The following is a 21,897-nucleotide window of genomic DNA, read 5'->3' as shown; positions in this document are numbered from 1 at the left end:
CAGTGGACTGATCGTTAAGACACGGTTCCCAGCAGATCACCGAAGTCAAGCATCACTGGCTGCGGTCAGTGTCCGGGTGGGTGACCACTTGGATCAGTTTGCGTAGGGACCGAGGGTGTGCGGTATTGGTCCTCGTTAAACTGTTCTACCCTAAAGTGCTCGACTCAATCACGTGCAGGTCGTCGAGCTACCGAAGCAGGGATGCCATCCCCTCTGCAGAGGACTGGGGGACGCACTCAGTTTGAAAATAGTGGTTTGGGGGAAAATGATTTTAAAATCTCGCAGTGTAGAATTAGCAGACCAGTACAAAATGTTCTTGATAAATGTATGCAGAAACAGAGTTTCATATAAATAATTAAAATGTAAATTTTATATATGCATTTTTCCTATGGTTTAATTATTTTTAGATCGCATTTAACCATTTGAGCTAAATTATAATGAGTTATTTGCGATGACTTAGAGGTTTTCATTCCAAATAATTTCTTTTTTTTGTGTGTACAGAGTGTTCAGTAATGATCATCTTTAAATATTTATGGAATTTTGAAAGAAATCAAGTTGAAAAAGTATGCAAATTAGCAGTTTCAAATTAACATGTAAATGAGGAAAAACAAAAATTATACCGAAATCTAACGAACTGCAACTTAGGAAGAGAGATTGGAAACATTAAAACCTGTTTTATTGTCGGCGAAAATATTTAGAGCTTTGGAGTTTGTATTTGTAATGGTCAACTCCGACTTCAGACATTCCTAAAGACTTTGACCAACTCCGACGTGTGAAAAAGTTAAGTATTCCCTCAACAGCTGGTTGTGAGCCAGGGAGGAGGGAGTCCAGGACGTCAGGCAGGGCTCCAAAAGTTTGAGATCAACGCTCTGTTTGTGTCCTGAATTACTCATAGGCAACTTTTATCTTCCAAACAAACTGGCATCCACTGATTGCTGGGAGGGTTTCAAGCCATCATTGAAGGTTGAACCCTAGTCTACGTAATCACAGCTTATTGCATTTAACCAACGTCTAAAATCTTTCTTTTATTTCTTTTTTTTTTCATTCCAGAGGATTCTCTTTCAATTTTTTCACTAACCGAAGTCAGAGTCACGAAAATTTTTCGGATTTTTGGAAAATTTTCTTCGACTCTGACTCCCTAGCTCTGGAACCAGAGAAGAGCTGAGAATGGTTATTGAAAATATTTCCAAGTTTCACTTTGATGTATTATGTCCCTTCTTATAGTAACGACGTTAGTTTCTAGTATCGATGATAAATAAATAAAATAAGTAAATAAAATAGGAAAATAAATAAAATAAGTAAATAAATAAAGTAAGTCAATAAATAAAATAAAAAATAAGTAATTAAAATATAATACAAAATAAAATTAAAAAACTACCGGATTCGTAATAAAACAAGTTCGCCTAAAATTTCCTTTTTCAATTCTTATAAGAATTTAAATAAACAAAAAGGTTTACCCGAATTTAATTTAAGGGTTCACCCTAACAAAATGGCTCAAAAAATTACGATTACTGAAATTTTTTTACTAGGTCTACCTAATTAAAACTATTTACGTGTTTAAATTGCATGCAGGTTGTTGGACTACCGAAGCAGGGTGTCATCCCCTCTGCAGAGGATCGCAATTTTGATCTCATGTCTTCCGAACATTCTCAGTGATGTTTCCCAAACCATCGCCAAAAGTCCATTATGCTATGCAGCTCTAGTGCGACGTAAAAGAACAACGACGACGTTAAAATTGCAATTTTTTATTTATTGAAATAAAAAAAAATTGAGAAAATTATAAAAAGCAAAAAAATAGTTAAATAAGTTTTTTTTTTTTTTTTTTGAAATTTGCCTAATTTTTTTTAAAAATTAATTTTTAATTTTAAAATATATTTAGAATAAGAGTCACATATGAAGGATAAATTTGAAAAAAGAAAGAAAAAGAGAACAAAAAGAAAGAAATCCTAAAAATGTATAACTTTAAACGCAAATTGGTTCAAATACTTAATGTCTCAGCCTAGTTGTTACTCTTTTACAACATAGTAAAAGAGTTTCCTTTTGCCTGGTTATTATTTTGAAGGATACGTTATAAATTAGTATATTCAAATTGCAATTTTCTTAAAAAACTAGCATGATATTTATTTACAGTAATTGTATTTGGAAATATTTTTAACTTGCTAAAGAAAGAAAAATTATTTTTAAAAAAAATCAAGTTTTTTTTATCGAATTTTAATTATTTATTTTTCTAGTAATATTCCATTTGATTTAAAATATCAGCCCATTTTCATCAATATTAGCTCATATTCATCAAGACACGTTTTAAAAGATAAAAGTGAAATCTAAAAGGTAAAAAAAAGTTTTTATGAAACAACTTTTTTGGTGATGATATGATTTTCCTATTTTCAAATAATACATCGAATAATAATTACTCATAATGATATGTAATTGTAATTGCAGTTAATTTGCGTCGCACTAGAGCTGTACAATGGGTTATAAGCGACGGTCTGTTAAACATCCCTGAGGATGATCCGAAGACGAGCCATCACAATTTTGATCCTCTGCGGAGGGGATGGCACCCCCGCGTCAGTAGCTCAACGACCTACACGCGAAGTCGAGCAATTTACGATAGAACAGTTTAACGAGGACCAATACCGCACACCCTCGGTCCCTACGCAGGCTGATCCAAGTGGTCACCCACCCGCACACTGACAGCAGCCAGTGATGCTTGACTTCGTTGATCTGCTGGGAACCGTGTCTTAACGATCAGTCCATTGCGGGACAATCGTTAAGACATGATATGTAAGGAAAATGGTTTATTTTCTGTTTAGAATAATAAAGTACATTCATTAATCTAGTTTTAATCTTAATTTCAAATATTGTGAGCAAATAAATAAATAAAAATAAGGACACCACGAGTAATTATTATTTTTTGCTTGGAATTATCTTTGGATAGTTTAGCCTTACAACTGAGCGCAAATTTTTTTCGTATTGCTTAAAAAGTTCTCAAGATATGCCAAATGCGTAAAAAATAAATTAACATAATTAATTAAATAGTGTCCAAAATTTCGACCGCATTCCTGACTAAACAATTGCAATAATATTTTTCAATTGGAATAATATTTTTCAATTGGAATCAGATTTTTTTGAAGGCAAAGAATGCAAATTCGTTTAACAAAAGGAATGTTTGTTCAAAAAGAGTATTACGTTTTTGTGCCTGGTGTTTCGTCACTAAAAATATCACCTACTCTAATTAATTTGCATAATAAAGATTAACCCTTCGAACCCCTAATATTAATTCGTTAAAAACTAATCATTAGCTCAGCAGTTACTCAAGCTGTTTCCTTCTTTTGCGCACTGTACTTTCTAAATGGAATACTCTATTTGAGGTTTAAGTATTTATAATTATATTGATATTGAAAAGCAGATGTATTGTATAATAACACAATATTCATTCTTGATTTTTCACTTTCCTTTTGTATTATTTTAGCAAATATATTTTATATCAGGTAAATAGTTTTGTGAAAATATTCATATGATATTCAGGTTTGTTTCACTGCTTCTTTATATCTAGGTTATTTTTAATATCTGAAAACTAATATGACCTATTTCAATAGATCACAAAACAATATCGATTCGCCTTTACCATGGTGCTTTATATACAATTACACCAGTGTTTCCCAACCTTTTTTGTGCCATGCCCCACCTAAGCCTTTCTAAAATTCTTATGCCCCCTATGTAGCATATACATTATTTTTAATTTTAAAAAAAAATTATTGTTCGCTTAAGAAACTTAAATAATAGGTTTTAGGAAGAAATCACTTGGAAATTGTTAACGCAGCACAGTAAGTAAATTTTCAAAACATATAATGAAAAACTAAAATTCAAATTCAAAATAATTTTAATAAAGATTTTTCTATAGTAATTAAATATTTTAATTTAGCGAGATCCTCTTGCCCTTGATGCTTGGTGCACAGAGATTTTATGTTAGGTTCCAATTTGGTTATCTTCAGTCTGAAGTCTCCCAGTGTTATATCCAGACGATTTCCCTTTTTTTACCAGTAAATCATTTACAGCACTAAATCCACATTCAGTTAAATATGAAGATGGAAACGGTAAAAATAGTTTTCTTTCACATTTGGTTATTTGATTTCTGTTTCCTCACAAAGCCATGCCATCACTCCTTTTATATTAAATAAAGTTTTAACTGACTCATCATTTTGCATTTCTGCGAGTTCTTCTTGATACTGCATATTCAGACAATTGATTGGCTGCATCATCCATGTAGGAAAATCAATTTGTTTTAAATCGGAAAATTTTTCTTTTAAATCAGTCGATGGAACTTTTAGATGATCGACAATAAGGGATTTTAATCTTATACTATGTCAACCTTCATCTATCAAAAGATACCTCAAGATAGAATCAAGTTAACATGTCTTATATACCAGTGAATTGGTATTCATTATTTTAAGTGATAGTTACGCCACAAAGTAAAGCGGTATCATTTACTTCACATTTTTGGAGCCAATGAAACTGTTCAAAATTTTTGATGTTAATATATTTCTAATATAACTCAATAAGGGTAATGAAACCCACTATCTTCGCTTTTGCATCAACAAGAGTTTATTTGCTCCTTGAAGTTGCTTATTTAATATATTTAGTTTTTCAAAGATATCGGCTTAATAACTCACAAATGCTTTACCATCGACTGTTAACAGATAATTCATTTCATGTTTGCCACTTAAAAAATCACTAAGTGTATCAAACAGTTTCATAAATCTTTTCAAGCAGTTCCCTTTAGAGAGCCATCCTTACTTCAGTGTGAAATGAAAGTCTCATATGGTCTGCATTTTTCTTTTCACAAAATAGCTTGAAGAGACGCTCACATTTGGCATTAGTTTTGATAGCATTGATGCACTTTATTACTGAATGCAGTACTTCATTTTGAACAGGTGAGATGTTTTTAGCTACCAAGTTTTCCCTATGAATAGCACAATGCACAAAAATCATTTCTGGATTCTCATCTTTTATCAATTTTAAGCAGTCATTTTTCTTGACCATCATCTTAGGAGCACCATCTGCAGCACAAGAAGTTATATTTTTCATTGGTATATTATTGACATCTAAGTAGTTTTTTAGCTTATTATATATATCTTTGGAGGTAGTGATGCTTTCTAATCTTTTACTGAACAACATCTCTTCAGCAAAATGCCCTTTATCAATGTGTCTTAAGTAAGTTATCAATACTGCCACACTGTCTATCAAAATTGATTCATGCATTTGCACTGAGAATTTTCTAGTTTTCCACTTTTCAACAAGTCGTTTTTCAATATCTTCAATCATTTCGTCTATTCTTCTGCTATCAGTATTGTTACTGAGTGGCATAGCTTTTACATCTTTGTCAAGAACCATTTCAAGAAATGCTGATATTGACGGTTTTATTGAATTCCCTCCTATAGTTTGATTTTTTCTGGGGGTCCACGCGGAGCCTGCCACAGAGAGGTTAACTTGACGACGCCGAGAACCCAATTGATATTTTGGTCTCGTCAAACGAATTTATAATATTTATTAGTCGCAATTATTTAAGAATTTGCCTTTTTCTTTCAATTTTGTTACCGAAATCTAGCATTGCATTTAAATGGCCCGGAGCAAAAGGGTTAAACTCGTGTAGAGTCCATTTTCGAATTGCCCCCCCTTAATAATCAAATTGCCCCCCGGTGGGGCGTGGGACCCACGTTGGGAAACACTGAATTACACTATCAATTTAGTTAAACAGATGTGAATTATATTTAATCTAGAGTCGTACATATTACGGAAATTCAAATTCACCAGATTGGTAAGATGGTTTTTTATATGAATTTAAGTTAGCTATAAGTTTACTGTAATGTAATGTTTATTTATTTAAGAGTTATAGTGCGAAAAATGTCTTGACATTAATACGTTGTGAGATCGAACTACACTTGTTTCTTTCAAGTTCCAATCAATAGGCTCTAACCTGCAAGATGAAATACGTAATGAATCTTTGCTTGACATATAAGTCGTATAAAAAATTATGATATCTAAATATTTTGTTTACTGCAAATTTTTTATAAGATTGCAGTACTCAAAAGAATGGGGTACAACAGATCTAAAATTTAATCTCCGACAATAATTAAGTTTAAATTTAATTCGAAGCAAATATTTTAAAGTAAATTTATTATTCCGTCTAGTGACAGTAATTAAAGTAAATTATTGCAATAGTTTTCTACAAATACTGTAAAAAATACATTATATATAACCTAAGTACATTTATATTTAGTACATTTATATATAACTTAACCAAAGTAACTACAAAATTATTTTCAATTGCGTTTAAATGTTTAAAAATAATAATATAATGCTTAAATAGGACTGTTACTTGATAATATCCTTAACATATGGCAGCAATAAATAAGCTATATTTAACTGCCTGAATAATTTTTTATATATATATATATATATATTAAAAAAAAAAAAAATTAGAGTCTTAATGCAAATCCAAAAAAGAAACACATGGAACCACATTTTTGCTGTAACAGAAAATAAATTAAATAACCTCAACTTATTTATCCATGCTTAAAAGTTGTTTTAAGTACTTAAGATTTTTTTAAAATGTTTTAATGAAATATTTCTGAAACAAAAAAATTGGAGGTAAAGTCCAAATTACGTAACGTAAGCAACGCTAAAAGTTTCTTCATGAATTTATTGTTTAAGATAATCAGGATAATTTGACGTTATTAATGAGATTCAATGGCAAAGTTATTATAGAGTATTAATTCTATTCAAATAGAAAAGTATATTGTATAAATATTGAATATCTAGTGTATATAACACAAATATATAAATATAATTCAAAATTAGCTGCTGTTAACGTTATTGTTCTAACCACTGGAGAACTGACCGAAAATACCAAGTATACAAATATTACTAAGGCGAGCTTTGTTACGCATTTTCGGGATGATAAAGATGATGTCATTTTAGATGAATCTAGTATGTTAAATGTTGCCTAAAAAGTATAGTATAGTATGTTAAATATTAGGTGGACCTAGTATGTATTGGAAATTGAAATTATACACTCAGTGTGTTACACATCAGTATGTTATTCCACTCATTATTCCATTCCACAAAAGTTTAAATAAACGTAACTCTAACTTGTTATTGATTGTAACTTGTTCGTTCATTGCGACTATCACATTATGAAACAACTAAAGCTTGTTTTCCCTGTCTCAAGAATACGTATGCAGTGAAATATTTTTACAGGGTGTTGAAACTTCAGATGATAAATCTAAAATAGAGTACAATACAGGCACTCTAATCTAAAATAGATATTAATCTTAACCTTTTGACAGAAAATATTCATTAAACATTTTTTTCATACTTTTTTTTTATTATTTTGTATTAATTTAAGTCAAAGAAAGTTAAAAATATTATATTTAGCGTTTTAATGATTTATGGTTATGAAATATAGTTGAAACACAGGTGTCTTTTTCTGCTTTAAACGTAATATTTTCCCAATACGGCTTGCTTCTGTACAATAATTTTTCGAATTTGCACTTAGTCGCAGTTATTTAGATCTAAAAGAAGCAGTTATTCTTTATGAAAATTTCTTAAATTAAAAAAAAAAAAAATTCTTATTGGTAAATTTTGAAATAATACTAATAATAAAAATAATAATAATAATAATAATAAAAATAATAATAATGAAAGTAATAATAATAAAAATAGTACAAAAATAATAATAAAAATAATAATAATAAAAGTAATAATAATAAAATAATAGTAAAAAAAAATAATAATAATAATAAAATATTAAATATATAATAATAAAATAATAATAGTAATAAAAATTATAATAGTAAAAATAATAATAAATACTCTGTTTAAGAGAAAGTCACAGTGGCTCAGTTACGATAGAAACAAAGCTATAATTGTAGATTATCTATGCTATCTAGCCGCTAAGAAGCAAGTGGTGAATTAGAACGGACAAATAATTTAAACTTTTTTAAAAATCGTCAATTTGGAAAGATGTTATAAAACCTAAATAAAAACCTTCGAATCAATTAATTCTTAAATTTTAAAAAATTTTATACTCCCAGACAACGTAGCGTTGTAGCCACTTCTCGAGTATGCATTGAAAATTTAGATCTCAGATGCTTTTCCCTTTGACAAAATATGGCTTTTTTTTCCTATTGACGTTTCACTATAATCTTTTCATAATTAGTATATAGGACACTTGCTAAAGATGAGAAAATTTTAACTTAATAGTCACAAACAACTGTTACTAACTGACAACAGTTATAAAAAAAGTAAAGCACTCTCGCAACAGCCCGTTGTGGGCCAGGGGGTTCATGGAGGTAAAAGCCCCAAGGTTTCAGAGGTTTAGTGACCAACGGCATGGCAATGTGGACAGCACTGCACACAGACCGCCTTTACTTCCCAGTCAGAATGGTACTCATCGATCTGAAGCTGGGTGGGCTTCAAGCTGTCTCTGGGGATCAAACCCCAGTTCTTCACAATGACTGTTCAGCGCTTAAACCAGTGAGCCATCGCTGCTCGGAAACATTTATTGAAATTACTTACATTTGCAGGCTTGTTTGCTCAATTTAAGCTTATAAGCCTTTAAATAGAAGAACAGATAGAACAATTTAGAGAAGGACATCACAAAGAATACACCCAGGGTTACGACGGGATTCGAACTCGCCACCTCCACGCTTCACACTGCGTTTGGCGGGAGATACCGCTCCGCCAGGGAGACCCCGAAACATTTATAAAATTAGCCTATTATTCGTTAAAAATATCGCAATTTCGTGATTTGACAGGGATAGCCTCAGACACTAGACCAGAGATGACGAATCTTTTGCAATTAATGTGTTCATTAAGTTACAGCTTATTAATATAGGGTGCCTAGTGAGCCACTTGTTATTTCTTTTCCCAAAAATAATCTTTAAACCATTGTACTTCGAATTTAAGCTAAAGTTATCCTATTGTATAACTATATTTTCAGTTCTGCTATTCACTTTTTTTCAATAAAAACCAAATAATTATTATTTTTAAAAATATCTCAGTTTAATATTAAGCTAAGATAAAGTGCTATGTACTTGTGGTAAGCAATACAATAAAACTGAGGAAAATATTCTAAATGTTTAATAGTACGAAAAATTAGGTGATCCGATATAGTTCAAAATATATTATTGTTCTTAATCATATTTTTAATCACTGTAAAGTGTTTTTTTATTATTTCGAAAAAAAAATACATAAAAATAAGTTTTTAAAACAGAAAAAAAAAACAATTTAAATTTTTTTCCATGATGTGTACATTCGGAAATTTTAAATTAAATTAGAAGCTTAAGCTCATTTAAACGAGAAAAATGTAACGCTTATTTCATTCACACTCATATGTGACCTAGGAAAAAGAACGGCTTGCGTCAAATTTTCATAAAAATGACGAATGGATCGCCATTCGTTGCATTTTGTGAACTACCACGCATTGACAAAACAATAACGTGAAAACTTGATTTTCCCCGAGAGTTATTACGCAGTGAAGATGGGCCATACTTCCTTTCTTTCAACTCTTCTTGAAAATCCTTTCCTTCCACGCTCAGAATCGTTTATGTTTCAGAATCAGTTTTTATGAACATAAACCGTTTTTCCCGCTTGGTTTTCTTATATGTATGGAACAAACTTTCACAAATTTTAATATGCTTTATCGCAAAATGGCATTTTTCCTTTTCGAAAGCAGCTTCAATTTTTATCTGATATCTTATTTTAGTTTTTGATTAATTAAATGACAGCCCCTGACTTTTAAGGAATTTTTCCTCAGCTACGTTACCATCATATTTAAAAATAATTTCACCAATTATTATTATCATCATCATTATTTTTTTTTTTAAAATTTATTTATTTATTTATTTATTTTTGCTGAAAAAACTGAGCAACAGAAATTAATACCGATAATATTAAACTCAGCTACATAATTTTGAAACAAAATCAGATAAAAATTATGCTGGTCATCAAACAACTGCAAGTTAACATCACAGAAATAATTTTTTTAAATAAATAATCTTGATTTAAAGTTCATACAATGTAGTACTGATACAATCTGATAAAAATATTTAATTGTGTTACCAATAAATTCATTTAGAAAATCACGCTTTCTTTAGACTAGCACACTATTGTTAACCTTGAATAAAACAACTAAGCAAGTTATTGCAATCTCACTCTATTATAACTCATTTTATTATGTAAGAAAATTATTCCCCAGATATTAAGAAATATAACGTAAAATGAACCCCTGTGAGGGGAGTACATATTTATTGGAGAATTCATGAAGTTATATTGAATTAAATCATGTGAGCAACCTTTCTTCGTAACCCAGAAAAAAATGTGTGAGAATTTAAAAATTGTTTTTTTTTCTTTTCTTTTTTTTTTCTTTTTCTTTTTTACATGCACTTTTCGTAATCTTAAAATTAATACAATAATTTTTCAAAATAATTATCAGAACAATATTTGATTCCCAGCGAAAAAATAAGAAAGTTGTATTTAAGCACTAAATTCAAAGTTCAAACTCAGTATTCACGAGAAATTCTTTTTTTGGGATTGAAATTAGTTAATAATTTATTCATCTTTTTTGTATTCTTTGATTCCATTTTTATAATCTTAAAATTAATACAATAATTTTTTAAAATAATTATCAGAACAATATTTGATTCCCAGCGTAAAAATAAGAAGGTAGTATTGAAGCACTAAATTCAAAGTTTAAAATCAGTTTTCACGAGAATTTTTTTTCTGAATTGAAATTAATTAATAATTTATTCATCTTTTTGTATTCCTTGATTCTTTTGTGTTATTACAGTTAAAATGGTTAGTATACATATGAAAAAAACCACAGTTATAAATATTGGTATTTTCTCTTAAATTTAAATGTAAAAGAACCAGTGAATTAGAAATAAATTAATAAATAATATATAAAAGGTCTTTTTTTCCATAAATAAACTAATCTTTTAATGAATAAATCTTCTTATTTTGATCGATCTTTCAAGCAATAAGCATGCTTTCTTTCAAAGTATTCATCCCCTGAATTTATATGGATTCTGAAATTAAAGAAGTCGTACAAAAGTCTTTGGCGTTTCATATCATTATGAGTTTCAACATTACGGCTTAAATGCCCCTTTAAGTCATCTTTAAGACCCACCAAACTAACAACAATGTTCCCCCTCTTTCTATTAGCATATGTAGTAGCCGTAAAAGTTTTTAAGAAAACTGCTCCAAATGGGAAGTTAACTGTATACTTGGGTAAATATAAAATTAATGAATTTATATTTTTATATGTACATTTTAAATGACATTTTATTAGAATATTTATTAAAATCTTTTAAGATATTCATGCACAGAAAAATACAACTACGCGATTAGAAATCAACGAGCTTTACTTCATCACATAATTCTTAAGTGCCTGATGAAGGAAAGCTTATTCTTACAAGCCCTTATAACTTGCAATTTTTTATATATGATATCTTATTTATGCAGTTTATTTTTCTGTTCGATGTATTTTTCTGTATGTGTATGTCTTAAAACATATCCCTCTGTGTTTTTCAATATTTTATTGCACCATTCAAATTACATTATTTTGTGATGCATTCGCAGATTTTAATGCAGGATTTTTTTCCTATAGCATTGAGATTTTTGTTAGATGAATATTTATGAAAGATGTCGGTATTAAAAATTTTGCAGTTTGAAAAAATAATGTTTTAAATAATGTTTTGTTTGAAGGAAAAAGAGATTTCGGAGACTATGGCGACTTTGTCGAACCGGTTGAAGGAGTGGTATTGGTCGACAACGATTACCTGAAAGATCGGAAAGTATTTGGTCAAGTGGTCACAACATTTAGATACGGACGAGAGGAAGATGAAGTGATGGGTCTGCAATTCAGCCGCCAACTTTACCTGGCTCTTGACCAGATCCACCCAGCTGCACAGGAAAATGAAAAATCAGCTTTGCAGGACAAATTGGTAAGGAAACTGGGAGACAAGGCCATTCCATTTACTTTTGATTTGCCAGAGAATGCACCACCGTCTGTAACCATTCAACCAGGATCTGATGACCAAGGGGCACCTTTAGGTATAGATTATGAGCTTAAATTGTTTGTGGCTGATAATAAGGAAGAGAAGCCTCACAGAAGGAATTCCGTGTCGATGGCAATAAGGAAATTGCAATATTATACTCCAGGTCCTTTGGCAAGACAGCCCAGTACATCAGTTAGCAAAGGGTTTGTGTTGAGTCCAGGAAAACTTCAACTTGAGATTACATTGGACAAAGAATATTATTTCCAAGGGGACAAAATTGCAGTGCACATGATAGTCACAAATCATTCCAAGAAAACAATAAGGTAAATATACGATTGATTTGATAGTCAGTATGTTTCGTTTCAGTCAGTATTTTGAGGTTTCGTCTGAGGTTAAGAGGTTTTTTCCCTCTCAGACAAACTAAATCGTCGGAGGTGTGGAGACGGGAAGGAAAAATTCTAAATGTGCATTTGATCCTTTTTTTTAATTACAGTTTCTTTGCAGTATCTTTCAAAACATATTAGTCCCGCAGTGAACTGATCGTTAAGACACGGTTCCCAGCAGATCACCAAAGTCAAGAATCACTGGCTACGGTCAGTGTGCGGGTGGGTGACCACTTGGATCAGTCTGTGTAGGAACCGAGGGTGTGCGGTAATGGTCCTCGTTAAACTGTTCTACCGCAAAGTGCTCGACTTCGCGTGTAGGTCGTCGGGCTACCGAAGCGGAGGTGTCATCGTCTCTGCAGTAGATCAAAATTGTGATGGCATGTCTTCGGATCATCCACAGGGATGTTTCCCAAACCGTCGCCAATAGCCCATTGTGCAGCTCTAGTGCGACGTAAATGAACTGCAACAATAAACATATTAAACAAAATAGAAAAATTTCAAAACATATAAAATAAATTTCTTGATTTGTAATTCAATCATAATTTGAGATATAAGCGTGTGGTATTTTAGATTCTCTATTCATTTTTCTAATAAAAATTATACCAATACAATTCTGCCAGCAGCGTTTTTTGAATGGTTGTTTAATAGTAAACATTTGTTTGTTTCGAGATTTTTGAAAATTATCTTTGTTTTCGACTCATTTCACACTTTAACGCAAGTTGACACCGATGTCTTTTTCACAAATTTTTTCTGATGCTCTAATTACAAGTAAAAATGTGGTAAATTTTTTTTTGTATATAAAATATAGTCTAATACTCACTAAAAAAATGTTGGATTATCGGAGTTATATTTGTATTAAAATTAAAAATCCATAAAAAAGTAGTTTGAAAAATTTTTTTTATTCATATTCAAAAATTTAACGATACTTGTTTTTATAAATTAATTTGTACTTGTTGTTGTAGTTTAGCACTAGAGCTGGAAAATGGGCTATTGGCGACGATCTGGAAAACATAGTTTTACATTTTTGAGAAGAGATCTTTATAAGTTCTAAAAATTGACAAGGACTATTTCTCCTTATCTAATCAAGCTACCCTTTATTTTCAATTTTCTCTGAAAGGTATAGTGCTCTCAAATTACATTCTATCATCAAAAGTTAATAGTAATTTACAATAAAAAAAATAATAAAAAAAAAACACCAAGAAAACGTAAATCAACTATTTAACCTAAAATCAAGATAGAAAGGGAAGTATCTTTTTCACTTTGATTTCAACTAAAAACAAGGCAATATTAAAGCATTGGAGAAAATGGGCTTTCGTGAACTACTTTTTTCAGTTTTATTACCCCAAAGACCACTACAATAAAACTGTAGGCGAAAGTGCGATTCTATCTCCTGATTTGTTTATTTCTATGAGTTTTTTTTTAAAAATGCCGTTAAAGGTCAGAACAAAATTTAAATTTTTTTTAAATGTTTTAAATAGGGCCGGGATAGCCTGGCAGGTAGGGCACTCCGTCCATGTCCATAAGGTCGAGGGCTCGATCCCCGCCAGCCGAAGACTCCCCGTGAAGTAAATGGTGACTGATGCACGTTAAATCTGTCGAGTCGCAAAGTCCTCCATGTTTCTATAGCAAATCGGTACCTCTGGGCGTACTGATCCAGGAGTTTCTTTATCTTCTGGATTGGTTCAAAATTACAAGGCTACGGAGTTGAACATTAATAGTCGTAAACCCAAAATTGGGTCGGATGTTCAACGACGGTTATATATATATATATATAACCGTCGCCAAAATATTAAATAACAATTAGAAATACTACCTGCAAATTACAATGTTCAGAAATTGGGCTAAGTCTACTTCGACAGGAAGTTAAAGAAAAGCATTTTAAGAAAATCATTTTGTGATTTTATTGCAGCATTTTATGATTTACTCATTTTAGTATTTTATGATTGCATTTTTTGTCTTTCCGTTTTCTTTAAGACAACCAACTTTAGAATGTTTATTTTCAAATATAATAGCTTGAATGAGATGCATGAAATTAATTCAATTTTTTTTTTACATTCATAAAATAAAACTGTTATTTATTTCCTTAAATCAGACAACTCAGAATATCACACAAGCTAGTATTTACGTGCAACATTATTTTCACTAAAAAAAAAATAAGCATCTAAAATTTAAATCTAATAAAAAATTTAGTGCTTTGCAGAAGAAAAAAAACATTTCTGAACATAGAATAGAACTGTCAAATCCACTTTATTTATAAAAGGGAGATTGTGAATAGTCTTATTTATTTCTATTTAGGAATATAATTAAGGAAAACAATTTCGAAAGAATAAAAGAAGTGAGTTGACATTTTTAGTGATGATAATTTATTAAATTAATTCTTTCGCGTTTCTCAATTTTTAGCTATGGGGTTTGCAATAAAAGGAGAACAGCGCCTTGAACTTTCTCCAAAACAAACACCTTCCTCCTTTTTTTAATTAATAAATTTTTTTGTTGCATTCTTTAAACGCTTCTCATAATACATTTAAATGATTTACATGAAATGAAACTCTGGGAGGAGTTAAAGTGCCTAGTACAAAAGAGTTTTGAAATTTCTTTTCGCGTTTTTCTAGAAATTTCATTTTCAATCTTGTCTCAGATCAATTAATGAAAAACTATTTATCCAAATTCGGATTTTGTTTTCTGTTAAATCAAACTCTGCCCAACAGAGGGAGCAGGGCTGGATTACCTATTAGGCCAGACTAGGCATGGCCTGGGGCCCCCAATGATTAGGGGTCCCCTTAAAATGGATTTTTCGAAAATAAATTTTAAAAAATTAAGAAATTATGAAATTTTTTCAAAATGTTATGATTATTTTTTAGTTCTAATTTAATAAAATAAAGTAAAATTTAATTTATTATTATTTATTTTAATTTTAAATATGCTTTTTTATATAAATACTTTTATATTTGAATAAATTAAAAAATATACGAAAAAAAATTTAATCTAAGGGCTCCAAAAATTTGAATGCCCTAGGGCCCCTCGTACGCTTAATCCGGCCCTGGGAGGGAGGCATGTTTTTAATATATCTATTTCAGAATTTTTTATGGGCTACAAATCAATTTTTGAAGCTTTTAAAATAGTTTTTAAGTATGGAGAACTGTTATCCATTATTAAAAAAGAATGAAAATAGGATAATTAGTTTTTAGGGTATTGATGAAAGGAGGTTGAGAAAAAAGATGGCTTCCTGGGAAACATAATTGTAGTTAAAAGATTCTAAACTTCAATCTGTTACATTGCCATAGGACTGAATGTAAGCAACACCACCACATGTCGGCAGATGTAGCTCTTTCAAAAATACAAATTTCAAAAAATAATTTTAGCACAGTATTTAATAGTATCTTATCACAGAAGTAAGTTTTAAAATTAACTTTAAAAAATGATAAAAAAATACAGACATTTTGAATTCTGTACTATGCGATTTATATTTTTAAAAAAACGTTTGCTTCCTTAAAACGTATTTCAGAACCTTTTTTTTTTAATTTTTAATGTAAGGCTGTTATATATTTAAGAGCTGCGATGCCTCAAGTCGTTAAAATTGCGGATTTGCCATTTTGATGTATTGGAGTTCAATCCTTAATGACGGCTTGAAGCCCAGATCGAAGATAATTCGATTTGAATCCAGAAGCTGCAGATCGAGGGTTATTGTCTGGAGAGTAAAGTCGGCTAGTGCGTAATGCTGACTACATTGTCAAAGTAATGCCATTAGTCACAAAATTATGGAACCTTAACCTATATGACCCCTAGGTACACAGACAGAGATGCCAACTGCTCCGGACACGCCAATATAATTAAAAAAACAGTAAACAAGTACAAAGTAAATTTGGCAAATATTTGACTATTTTTGCTTGCTTTTTAAAAGGTGTAGCATAACTTATGTACTATAAAGTGGTGAATAATATAAGCCTACGAATTATTTGGAAATAGTGGTGTATAAAAATTAACTAAATTGAATTCATTAAACCAAGAATCACAATTGATAAACTACCACTTTAAAATATATATTTGCTGTCCGGAGCAAAGTTGGCATCTCTGCACAGAAAGGAATGCGGTAGGAGTACTTTACTTTAAAATATTATTAGTGTAACTTTAATAAAGTTTTAAACATTGGAAATTTCAAATATTTTAATTAGTTATCTAAAAACATTCCAGCAACAGCGCAATGTGGACCAAGGGGGTCACGAAAGTGCTCTATAATTTCGTGACAACGGCTTGATTATGGAGATGTTGCTAAACGTCATTGCTTCCCATACAAGTTGGTGCCCATTGATTGATCTGAAACTGTATGGGCTTCAAGCTTTAAGCCGGAATCGAACGCCGAATCGAAGTTCGTCCCAATGACAACTCAAATTTTTACCCACTGAGTCACCACGGTTTAATTAGTTACTAATAATAACAAAAATGTATTTACATAGTTCTATTTACGTTAATATGGAAGTAGAATCTCTTTTTTGTGTAAGAACGGTCCTCAGGTACAATCAAAATAATATATTTGATTTATCTACATATTCTTAGGAATATCAAAGTAAATGTGATTCAAAATACCGAAGTAACTGTTGTGAATGGACATTATCATAAGGCAGTAGCAAGTATTGATTCAAAAGAAGGATGCCCCATAATACCTGGAGCTACTCTATCTAAAATATTTTATCTCTTACCATCTGCAGAGAATAATAAAGTAAGATTTTTATGCAAGATGATACATTTCAATGACTTTTGATAAAAAGTGACCGGAATTTCATACCCTTAGTTGCTATCTTCGTGGTTGAGAAACCCAGGGAAAATTATTAGTCTTAATTAGAACTGACTTCCCATGGACTAAGTTGCTAGACAAAAACCATATAAAAAATATATACTTTCCTAATTATCAATAACGAACGCGGATTTTAACTACCAAATAATCTGTTACCATCAGCAGAGAATAACAAAATAAGATTTTTAAGCAGGATGAAGCAATTTCTGAAGCTTTTGCTTTCAAGTGATCATAATTCCAAGTCCGAAACTGTAATCCTCGTGGTTAAGGAGACCACTTAGGAAAATTGCTAGTACTTAATACCAACTTGTTATAGATTAATTTACTATAATTAGACAAAAAAATATACGCTAACGCTTTCTTAATTATCAATGACGGATACGGATTCTTAACTATCGTAAAATATCGGGGTGGGGTGTTCGCTATCTAACTAAATATTTAAGGAAGACAATGTTGGTAAGTCTGGGATCTTTAATAATGTTTTTCTATTTTAAATTCTTAAACTTTTTTTTAATATAATTAATGCGGCGTTTTAGTTACTGTTATTATTTTTGCAACTCTGTTAAACAATTTTTTTTCACTGAACCTTAATAACGAAACACCAAACTTATTGGTTTACTTGAAATTTTTTTTCAGGCACCCTATGTTTTTCAGGTCACTGTAATTTGAAGTTCCCTAAGGAATCTTAGGAAAAATTTGTTTTGTACAGATCTTTATCTACAGTTTAAATAAGTTCATTATGGTTTTTAAATTATAAAAGCTTGCATCTAAAAAAATAATTTCAAAAACACATTAAATTTTTTCTCTATAATCAGAATTTAAAACTTTGTGTGAAATATAAATAAAATTTTTTTAAAGATTAATAAAACAAAAATGCGAAATTTTTTTCTCCTTTTAGTGAATAAAATTCTTTGCAAATCTTCGTACACTTACATTTATGGTAGATGCAATACATAAGTCTTATACCTAAGTCTATTTGTAAAAGGTATCCTTAAAATTTATTGATTTTTATTTATTATTCATATTATGTCTGTTTATTTTTCGCAGAAAATGATCAAAACTGTGATTAAAGATAAATTTTGATAACACCATTTGAATTACAAAACGATTATAACTTATACTAGCATCAGACAATGGGTATCATTTGATATTGGAGTACCCTAGTCAGTCAGACAGTGAACGAAAATTTGACAAATTTGTCAAATTTGAAAATTGACACATCGCAACAAATTACCTTTGTTGCGATAATGTGAAGTCAAATTCCATTTACAGAGATCAGAAAACGATTGAAACTTCATTGTCGACATCACAGTGTTCCAGATAAAATTATTTGAACATTCTAGTTAGTTGGAAACTGATCAAAATTTCAATCGAAGATAAGTTCTCATAATTTGTTGTTCGATTGAAAATAGATTCTCATAAGTTCTTGTAGGGGTCAGGGAAAGTGAAATTAAAATTGTGATTCGGCATGGAGCTCTGGATAAGATTTGAGTACTTTAAATTGATTAATGACAAATTCTATTTAACGTTAAATTATAATTGTAGCAGACAGAATTCGAGTAATAATTAGATTGTTATTAGACACAAAGCTTCAGTGAAAATATAAGCAATCCAGATAGTCGAAAATTTTTATGAATGATTAAGTTCTTGGGGCAATAAACTGCTTGTACTGGTTAGGAAACTATTAAATGTGTATTATTTTCAGGCACAAAATTGCAGATGAGGTTTGAACACTCTAACTCGACGGTCAGCTGCAAACGATCACGATCTTGGTCCGAAGCACGGAAGGTCAAAAAGTGGATCAAAAATGTTTTGAGATTATAAATTACACAAATAAAATATTTTTCTCTGGATTAAAATGAGTTTCAGTTAAAATAAAAAAAAACTAGTTATGAATAAAAGCTTTATTTTTTGGACGTAGATAAAAATTATTTAACATATCCGAACCCTCCTAAAATTACTTGCCAACCAGTATTCTAAATAAAATTGGAAAGAGGTTGGAGCTTTTAAATGAAAAAAAAAATTGTTAATACTAAAATGACTATAAATTCTGTTCTTTGCTGTCAAGATACTATCATAACTAGTAATGGAATGTCAAGCATGGATATTACATTCTCACAAATACGAAAAGCGAGTTAATAAAAATGTAAAATAATATTGAATTGTGTAAATCAAATATTATTATTAAAATTCTTCAGTTTGTTTACTTTTTTTTCATATGATTTTAGAGCAAACGTGGAATTGCCTTGGATGGAATGTTGAAAGAAGGGGATACAAACCTCGCTTCCTCGACCCTCAATAACAACGATTCTCTTGGTATTGTGATTTCTTATATGGTTAGAGTACGACTTTACATGGGTGCCATAGGTGGTGAATTAGTCGGAGACGTTCCTTTCAAGCTTACGAGTCCAACTCCAGAAAAGGAGAGAGAGGTTCGTAATCTCCAGAAAAAAGTTCGTAAACAACTGTCTAGGGAGATGAGTGCTGATCTAGTAGTTGAAGATTTTGCCAGAAGACGACAATTTAGCGAAGACCATGAATAAATGCTGAATCTTTAAAAAAACATCTGAACCATAAAATTAAAAATTTCTTAAAAGCAATAATAAAGCAACTTTCAATAGTTGTAAACTTTAATTGAATTAGTTGACTAACAAATCGTTGTAAAGAATGATGACCGGTAATATTTTACTTGAATTTTTTTTCTTTCTTAATCTATGCAATATACATTAATGAAAAAGCAATAAAACAAGTTTCAACAGTTATAAAAATTCATTTAATTAGTTGATAACATATCGTTGTAAAGAATGATGATGACCGGTAATATTTTACTTGAAATTTTTCTTAAATTTATGCAATATATGCATTAATGAATTGAACAGATATAAAAGCAAAAAAGAAAGTTTCAACAGTTGTAAAAATTCATTGAATTAGTTGATAACAAATCGTTGTAAAGAATGGTGATTAATGGTAATATTTTACTTGAATTTTTTTAAATCTATGTAATATGCATTAATGAATTGAACAGAAATAAAAGCGATAATAAAGCAAGTTTCATTGAATTAGTTGATTAACAAATCCTTGTAAAGAATGATGATGACAAGTAATATTTTACTTGAATTATTTTAAATCTATGTAATATGCATTAATGAATTGAAGAAAAATAAAAGCAATAATAAAGCAAGTTTCAATAGTTGTAAAGTTTAATTGAATTAGTTGATTAACAAATCGCTGTAAAGAATGATGACCGGTAATATTTTCTTGAATTTTTTTTCTTTCTTAATCTATGCAATATGCATTAATGAAAAAGCAATAAAACAAGTTTCAACAGTTATAAAAATTCATTTAATTAGTTTTTAACATATCGTTGTAAAGAATGATGATGACCGGTAATATTTTAATTGAAATTTTTCTTAAATTTATGCAATATATGCATTAATGAATTGAACAGATGTAAAAGCAAAAATGAAAGTTTCAACAGTTGTATAAATTCATTGAATTAGTTGATAACAAATCGTTGTAAAGAATGATGATTACCGGTAATATTTTACTTGAAATTTTTTAAATCTATGCAATATGCATTAATGAATTGAACAGAAATAAAAGCGATAGTAAAGCAAGTTTCATTGAATTAGTTGATTAACAAATCGTTGTAAAGAATGATGATGACCAGTAATATTTTACTTGAATTATTTTAAATCTATGTAACATGCATTAATGAATTGAAGAAAAATAAAAGCAATAATAAAGCAAAGTTTCAATAGTTGTAAAGTTTAATTGAATTAGTTGATTAACAAATTGTTGTAAAGAATGATGATGACCGGTAATATTTTACAATAGATTACTATTATGATTTGGTTATTTTAAATCTATGTAATTTGCATTAAGGAATTGAACAGAATTTTTTTTTTAAATTTATCAATCTTAAGTGTTGATATGTGATTATGGAAGATCATCTGAGAATTCTTATTAAAATTTATCACTGACGCAACACTATATTATATCATATCAGAATATTTAAACTACTAATGTGTGGTTTTAAAGAGGAAGCTATATCGTGGGTAAAACTTTTCATGGCGAATTCTGTTTCAACTCCATTGTTATTTTAAAATTCAAAGTTTAGAAAAATTTAGCTCAGTAAAACCTAGAGTAAACCATGAAGTTTGAAAGGCTGAAAAAATGTTTTCAAAATATCAAAGTGCAAACAAATTTTTAAAGGATTATTTCCCTTCTGCGTAAGAGATTTTGCCCTTAGCAATATTCTCTGCATAAAAAATATTCCCCTTGGCAATATTCTCTGTGTAAGAAATTTTAAAACGAAGATGGAGATGTCTTGGCCATATACTAAGAATAGATAAAAACATTCCTGCAAATGTTGTAAGCTCATGGGCGCCTCACGGGAAGAGAAAAAGAGGGCAACCGAGATTAACATGGCAAGGAAGGAAGATCTTAGAAGAGCAGGACTGACTGGATAGCAAGAAGCGCGTTGCCTGGCCAAAGACAGGAGTATGTCGAGAACCAGTCGAGTATGCCAGTTCGACACGAAGAGGATAAGGGGGGCGTAATTCTACTATAATTTGTTCGCATAGTGGCATTTTGAAGAAGAAAATCAATTTTTCCCATTAGAATTAAACTTTACGGTTAACTCAAAATTAACTTTATTTTT

The 21,897-nt window shown here is 30.2% G+C and overlaps 2 protein-coding genes across 2 annotated transcripts; one reads left to right on the top strand and one right to left on the bottom strand.

Annotated features, from left to right (window-relative positions):
* Positions 1 to 4,776: 4,776 nt before the first annotated feature.
* On the bottom strand, positions 4,777 to 5,391 carry LOC107436395 (SCAN domain-containing protein 3-like). The gene has a single exon (XM_043040415.1). It carries the CDS (start codon positions 5,389 to 5,391, stop codon positions 4,777 to 4,779), a length of 615 nt encoding a protein of 204 aa, XP_042896349.1.
* Positions 5,392 to 11,111: 5,720 nt separating this feature from the next.
* Positions 11,112 to 20,002, top strand: LOC107436401 (arrestin, lateral eye-like). Its single transcript, XM_016048110.4, has 4 exons — positions 11,112 to 11,289; positions 11,767 to 12,382; positions 16,997 to 17,159; positions 19,463 to 20,002. Exons 1-4 carry the CDS (start codon positions 11,202 to 11,204, stop codon positions 19,775 to 19,777), a joined length of 1,182 nt encoding a protein of 393 aa, XP_015903596.1. The 5' UTR covers positions 11,112 to 11,201; the 3' UTR covers positions 19,778 to 20,002.
* The last annotated feature ends 1,895 nt before the right edge of the window (positions 20,003 to 21,897 follow it).

This window comes from Parasteatoda tepidariorum, chromosome 9 (assembly GCF_043381705.1).
Source record: "Parasteatoda tepidariorum isolate YZ-2023 chromosome 9, CAS_Ptep_4.0, whole genome shotgun sequence".
Taxonomy (NCBI): Eukaryota; Metazoa; Arthropoda; class Arachnida; order Araneae; family Theridiidae; genus Parasteatoda; species Parasteatoda tepidariorum.
This window is presented reverse-complemented; position numbering and strand designations above follow the sequence as displayed.

Bases quoted from the DNA above. Each gene is read 5' to 3' on its own strand.
- LOC107436395 (XM_043040415.1), bottom strand. From the start codon at position 5,391: ATGGTTCTTGACAAAGATGTAAAAGCTATGCCACTCAGTAACAATACT.
- LOC107436401 (XM_016048110.4), top strand. From the start codon at position 11,202: ATGTTCCCCCTCTTTCTATTAGCATATGTAGTAGCCGTAAAAGTTTTT. The intron at 11,290-11,766 runs GTAAATATAAAA...TTTTGTTTGAAG, and splicing joins GAAGTTAACTGTATACTTGG to GAAAAAGAGATTTCGGAGAC. The intron at 17,160-19,462 runs GTAAGATTTTTA...ATATGATTTTAG, and splicing joins CATCTGCAGAGAATAATAAA to AGCAAACGTGGAATTGCCTT.